The sequence below is a fragment of the Micromys minutus genome (genome assembly GCF_963924665.1).
Source record: "Micromys minutus genome assembly, chromosome: 17".
NCBI lineage: Eukaryota > Metazoa > Chordata > Mammalia > Rodentia > Muridae > Micromys > Micromys minutus.
The window spans coordinates 21,720,379-21,727,561 of record NC_137952.1 but is presented as its reverse complement, the minus strand read 5'-3'; the positions used below and the strand labels follow the sequence as shown (position 1 = coordinate 21,727,561).

The following is a 7,183-nucleotide window of genomic DNA, read 5'->3' as shown; positions in this document are numbered from 1 at the left end:
AACCATGCTAAGTTCCAGATCTGATGGTCGCCTTTGTCCCATCCCTTTCTTTGGAGGAAAACAAACCATGTGACCGCACTCTTTTGAGCCACTGAAAGACAGCACCTGTATGGAATGGCATCAGTGACTTAGGAGATGCCAGATACTCTTGTTTTACAAGGTTCATACTCCGTTAGGCTACGGTGTGGGTTTCCTTAGCTTGTGTCTGTTAGCAGAGTGTCCCTGAGTGTAGGAGGGGTGTGGCTGATGACTGGTGGGCAGATTCTGAGAAGACACGTAAGGTATCTGGCAAGTTCAAAGATTCTTGAAAATTGCTGAGGCAAGAGGTGGGTCCCATATGGCAGCCAGAGGTATCCAGATCAGCAAAAGCTACAAGGTTCTTGAGCAATTCTAGACTGTCTCTGTCAAGAAAGCATGGTCTCTCGTTACTTTGAGGCTTAAAAACCAGTCTTCAATACAGTTCTCAGTTCACACCCAGCCCTCTTTTTTGTTCCCTTACCAGGAAAGTTCAAACAGTTGTGGCTTATGGGTAAAAAATGGAGGGACTTAGGGCAAGGTAGCTTTTTCTCTGTGATTTAAGGGCCAGAGTTAGAAAACACCACCTAGCCCTGACTGCCCATTCGCAGCGTTATATTAACATAAGTGTTCTGCTTTCGAGTTACTGTAAAATCTCTTTTCTGCTAATACTTCTTTTGGGGTTGGGGGACAGCAAATGCCCCCTGGCTACCTTCCTTCACATGCTCATGTGTCAAGGTCATGACAAAAGGGTACAGTGGCATTTGGTCCCCGGTCTAAAAACTGCTGGGAGTGGTAGGAGAGACCAGGATACAAGCTGTAGTAGAATGCAGTGTAGACCTCATCTGCATATCTGCATACTACCCATTTGCTGTCCACAATGGATTTGAACCACTGTGGTTCCTTACCCTAGAGGGTCCTCTTGATCCAAGTCTGTCCTCACCTTGTTTCTATTAGAAGCTGGTACAGAATTCCTGCTGGTCAGGAGGCCATATTAACTGAGTGTGCCTATGGAGATAGCTGATGTTCACTTTCTGCATCATAACTTCGTCTCCAGAGTAAGGTTATTATTCTCTCTCCACCCATGTGGAACTTTAATCCTTGCCTTTCATTATGTCATTGTCACCACCACCATCATCACCACCACCATCACCATCATCCTTCTCAAAACTCATTTCTCTAGTCTGGGAGATACACAGCATTAAACCTCTTCCAAAACAGTTCTGGTGAGTTTCAATATTTGGTGAAAATTCCATAGGATCTCGGTACAGCAGGATAAAAATTAAGATCAATACAAACAAAACAAAACAACAAAAAAACTGTAGTATGTGAGGAACAAGGCCTGAGTTCTCTCAGGAGCATTATCATAAAAGATGCACCTCTTTTCCCATGCACCTCCTTTCTAGTGTATAATCTAGGAAGATTATACACTAGAAAGCTTAAATTTCCACTTTAAATGTTTTAAAAAGTATATCTTCTGATCTTATTATAGGGTGGGCTTTGGACTTCTGTAAGAAACAATTATTAAATATTCCTGTAGTATTCTCATGCATAGCTTTGCATTGTTCCTATGGGTTGAGAAGAGAAGAAGGCATAGGGCACTTTTTGCACAGGACCTCAGAAGATGAGCAAACGTTCCTAACTGATCTTTCAGGAACTCCCTGTAGCACTTGTGTCTGCAGGAGCATTGAGGTGCCTCCCATGCTGTAACTCCTTCCATCTTCGTCTTAGTTGGTGGCAACGCTGGCTTCTTTCTGACGAAGTCTTTCTTTCTGTTGTTTAGGGGAAAAAGCAGATCCATTATCTTTGATGACTTTCTTAAATTCTCATCTGAAATGCCAAGGATAACTGTACTAAAAAAAAAAAAACCTAGAAATTAAAGTATTCCTACTGCACTTTCTTGTGGACTCCCCACTTGCCTGATTCTATCAACCTACCACACGGTGTAGAGAAAGATATCCCCACTGTCTCCCTGCTGCAGTTCCTCAGTATAGAGCCCAGACTTGCTGAAATTTAATCATGAAAGCAAGGACAGGAGCTGACATCTACTGAACTTCTTTTATGTAATTGGTACTTTACCTGCCTTTTTTTAAGTTTCTTCAAAATAAACTTAAATTTGGGGTGGTCGCATAATTGCCCTCTTTTCCTTGAAGAGAATAAAGCAAAGTAGCTTTACTAAGGTCCTAGAACAAAGCTGAGATTTAAACCTAGGTTGTCTCCTTCCTAATAATACTGGGTTCCTAATCATGTATCAATTCTGGCTAATGTTGATTTTCAACTGGACAAATCTGAAATCTCATGGGAGATAAGCCTACTTAAACTTCTGTGAGGGGTTACTTAACCTCTGGTCTCACACACATCTTGTTAGGATAACTACGGAAGGAAGACCTGCCCACCATGGGTGTCACCATTCCCTAGGGTGGGCTCCTGGACTGTGTAAGAGGGAGACTGCTCTCTGCTCCTTAACTGTAGGTGGAACATGATCAGATGCCCCCATGATCCTGCTTCTGTGACTTCACCACCATGACAGAATGCAACTTTGAACTGTGAGCCAAAATAAATCCTCTTTTTCTATAAGTTGCTTTTGCCAGGGTATTTTTTATCACAACAATAGGAAAGGTAACTAAGACAGTATGTGGAGAATCATTGTGACCTCTATTTTAACACTGGACCCTGGATGACAACGTTCTCAAACTTAAGAAGACATAAGGAGGCTGGCTGGCTTTCAGTGCAGGGAGGAAAGGTGAGGAGATCCCCACACCCACTGGATCAGGATTTTTGTCATCTGTTTGCCAGGTGACATTAGGCAGACTCTTTGCACCTCTTCTCTCTTAACAACTCCATGGGGACCATACTTTGCTCCTTCATGCCTAGTTTACTTATAAACCACATGGTGTTAGATTGGAGGAAGGACACCAATACCCCACTTCCTCCTGTATCCTTTAAGTTCAGAGACTCTTGGGAATGCATCCCAGCTATAATGAAAAATCTAGAGGCTATGGTGAAAAATGTGGCTTACCAGACTAGCAGTGGGATTGATTTTCTTCGTCTCCACTTTCTTCTCTGATGTCAGTTTGCTGACGGATGCCTGAGCCATTTTCAATCTGAAACAGAAATGGGGATGGGGTGGGGGGAGGACGAGAGAACAGGAAGAGGAGAAGAAGGAAAGGAAGGGGTCTGAGTTAGAAATCCTAACGCAAGGCTCCGTGGCCAGTATTCTGAATACACAGCCACGAAGAAGTGTGCTGTTAGGTAATCTTGTTACAGCTGTAAACCCCAATGGGAAAGCCCATGGCAACAGCTAAAATATAAACCTGTAGGGCATGGTATCATGCCAAATCCTGCATGCGACAGGTAAAGATTTGAATATCTGAACATAGCAAAACAAAGAAATGGCACATTGTAAGCGTTAACATACGGTTGCGTCCTCTCTATCCTTTTTATGTGGCCTGAATTGTAACAGTAGCCAGAGATTTTTTTCTGGCTTTCTGCTACAACACTCAGACTCTAGTTTATACCACGGCCCAGTTTTCACCGGCGAGTCCACTGAGATAACTAAGGGAGGCTTTTGTGAAGAACACAGAGGTTTGGGATGAAGAGAATTCTATGTGCATGGGGCACTATTCAGTGTGCTTGGGCCTATTATCTACACACGAGAGAATGCTGAGACAGTTTCAGAGAATTAAAACTTTAAGAAAGCATATGAACACTCTAAGAAGCAACTTCATAAATTCACTGCACTGAAGTGAAAAGTCAACATAAAAATGGAAAGAAAAGTTGTGAATCAATATATCTGATGTGGGGCTTCTGTCCAGAATATATTCATACACACATACACATACATACATGAATATTCATACCTCAAAAAAGATCAATTACGATGCTTGCCACAACTAATGAACGGAGTGTTTAATGGAGAATAACCATCAGGCGTTTTCCAACTTAGATGAAGAGATGAAAATAAACCCTCTTGTTGCTTGTTTGCTTTTCAGCTAGGATTCTATTCAAAGATCAAGTATCATCTATCCCAGGGTCCTTAACTTGAAGGGAACATTTTAGGCTAATCTTTTGCTTTAATTGCTCCTTTCTACCCGTCAGGTCTGGTCCCTGCTTTCAGAGTTGGCTTTCCACCTGGCTTCAGCTTAGCATCACCCTCCCACTTCCCGAGTCTCTCGGTGGTCCTTTACCAATCTTTGGGTCATTGGGACATCTCATAATTGGAGCCAGGGAAGTTGTTATGTAGGTTAATAAATCACGAGACTGGGAACTAACCCACAGTCCTGTCCCCACTGCAACTAGGGGGCAGTTATATAAGCAAACACTTAGAAGAATAGAGTATATTCTGTTTTCTCTTATGGCAACCGCTTTTAACGGCCGTGTATATTACTGTGCTGTGATCATTTTTAACTACTTCCCCATCACACCACCGTAGAGCTTTTCCAAAGTGGGGGGGCCACATCAGGTACACTAGGACCAACTCCGGTTGTGGCATGCCCCAGCATTTCCATCGCATCTTCCTCAGGAGGCCAGCAACAGACCAGTGTTCTCCACCAGCGTCCTTGCACTCTCTGGCTTCCTAGTACTTAAGTTTTGGCAAGGAGACTTAAAGAAAGACTGTGGAAGACAGGAAAAAGAAGGGATAATAGCCCAGACCACGGAAGCAGCTCCTTTCAAGCCCTCCTACAGATTAAGATGGCCCCAGTTTGTAACGCATGACTCTAAGAATATGGGTTCCTTCCTCTAACACTTTTAAATGATTCCCAGTCAGCCAGAGCGGTGGTCAGAAAATATTTCTTTGGGCATGTAGGCTGTGCTGCAGATGCTCAACTCTGTTACTGTAGCATAATGACACACAGGGAAGTAGGGGGTCAGGCAGTGCTATGTTCTAATAATCCTCTAATAATCCTCTTTCTTCAAAAATGTTGGGAGTGAATCAGATTTGGCTCATAGGCTACAATTTACTAAACTTTGAACTATAGTATATGATACAAAGTCTTTTCTTAGCAGTCTAATTGCTTCCCTCCATTCTAAATTTAATGTGCAGTGACTGTTTCAGATCTAGGCGGCTTTCTGTAAGAACATTACGCTAGTTCGGTTTAGATCAATGTCCTTGGATAAGTCACTAAACTCCTCTGGCCACCGTTGGCTCATCTGTCAAAAAGTGGGTATGACAGTACAACCAAATAACATTGTGGATGGGAAAACTAAAGAAAGGTTGACACACGGTGTCCTCCATCAGGTGGCTCCTTGTGCCAGCCAGTTCAAGCACCATGCTTGTCTGGCTCATTCCCATCCGTTCAAATGCCTTCCATTCTCGTACAACTTACTTGCTTAAGTGCAAAAGTTATGAACGCCTCCTTCATCTCTCGTGGCTGGGAATCATTTCTCTTTTCTCAATGGAAAAGGTACTTTGTGCCTCTCTCGAGGTACTTAAGGCTTTTTCATCTCAGCGTCTGGTGCTTCATTTCTCCCCAGCCACTAGACCCATGTGAGGAAATCAGCAGGCCTCCTGTGTAGCTGGGAAGCTCTGTATTTCAATACCTACCCGCTATCTGCACAAGCCGGTTCTTAGCACATGCCGGAGTGCTTGAACAGATGTCTATTTTAATTGGTTTAAAAGTTTAGTAAAGACTTATTAATAGATTTACTTTCTACATTGACTTGGGGGCGGGAATCCAAACATTTAGAAGTCCAGTATTAGCTACTGATTAGCCCTATGAGTTCTAAATATACAATAGAAAAGTTACTGCAGGGTGCCTAACACGTGGTAAGTATGTATACATGCCAACTTACATATGCATGCCAGGATCCCTGAAGGTATACATAGTATTTAGCCACAAGGATCAATGTTGGAGGAGTTAGATAGATAACTTTGTTTCAGGTCAGGAATTTTTTTTTTTTTTTTTACATTTAACTAGAAATAGGCTGGCCAGACAATTCCTAGGTATACAGATGTTCCATCTCCTTGATTCAACTGTGTAGGAACTTGTTTTTGTTTCTGGCTGAGATGTGGGTTCTGTTTTTGTTTCTGGTCTAAACATTTACTTTAGAATATCACACATAGTTGCTCATGATTGCTGGTAATTGAAAGAACCTAGATTTCACATTAAGGGTTCTATGCCGAGCCCTCCAAATGTAATTTTAGATACAGGGGAAAGCATTCTAATGTGAGTATGTTTGAGCAAGAAAAAGCTGTAACTTCAGCACATAAATGCTTTAGCAAAACGTCTGGAAACCCTCCTATCCTTTCTTCTTCCTCTCTGTAATTCACATGCTCCCTCAGGAGTCGCTGCAGGCTCCGACAAACCGAAATAGCTGCCAGTGTGTGCTGAGGAAAAGCATGCACACACGAAAGGATGTGTGTCTGATGCTCCTGCCCAGGGAAACGTCCACAACCTTGTTTTCACACTGGAGCCACCCGGGTGACGAGCGAGAATGGAGGCACTGTCCGTGATCGCTATGGTGACACGTTAGACGAAGAAGACCAGAGACAGCATTCTGATGGCATCTTTGATATTTATCTTTAGGAGTCTCTGAAGCAAAGATGGAATTGCCATTATGTCAAGAAAGATGAAATGTTTCAGTGGGCTTTGAGGATGTTACAGTTGTCCCTCTTGGTCCTGCATCCATCTTCCACTAGGCTAGATTTAGACAGTTCTCTGTTCGCTCAGCCCCATGGCACTGGTTCAAGTCTTAAGACATCTCTCAGGTATCCACAAAGTACTCTCCCCAGTTTGCTGAATCAAGTTGTTTCTTCATGGTTGGAGGAAACTGAGGTAGTGTCTAGGAGCAGTTCTCAATGAGTGACCTTCGAGGGCTGCAGGAACAGCCACCATTTTACCTTTCTTGACAGAATTCACTCACTCGGCATTTCTGAATTCTGAATGGTAGAACCACACAGAGCCCGTGATTAATCGTTAGGAGAGTCAAGGAAATAACTAAAGTCACTCTGCACATAAAGGAGAAGAAAGACTCGATGCATCCTCAGTGGGAAAGGAAACTTCTTCCTTGCAGCAGCTGATGAGGACATGTCTGATTAGTCTCTGTGTTACTTACAGAAGTCACGGAGGAGAATATGAAACAATGTATGATCTCAACCCATTTGTCGCTGGCGGGTCAGTGGAGCCACACTAAGACACACACATACTCTTTTAGCTCCATTTTTTTC

The 7,183-nt window shown here is 43.0% G+C and overlaps 1 protein-coding gene across 4 annotated transcripts in view; it reads right to left on the bottom strand.

Moving 5' to 3' along the window:
* Positions 1-1,742: 1,742 nt before the first annotated feature.
* FMN1 (formin 1) overlaps positions 1,743-7,183 on the bottom strand; it is a gene marked incomplete at both ends in the record, with an annotated part of 316,637 nt that continues 311,196 nt past the window's right edge. For all 4 annotated transcript variants that reach the window (XM_080931171.1, XM_080931172.1, XM_080931173.1 and 1 more), the window contains 2 exons: positions 1,743-1,787; positions 3,035-3,119. In XM_080931171.1, the coding sequence (XP_080787297.1) occupies positions 1,743-1,787; positions 3,035-3,119 (130 nt within the window). The remainder of the gene's footprint in view (positions 1,788-3,034; positions 3,120-7,183) is intronic.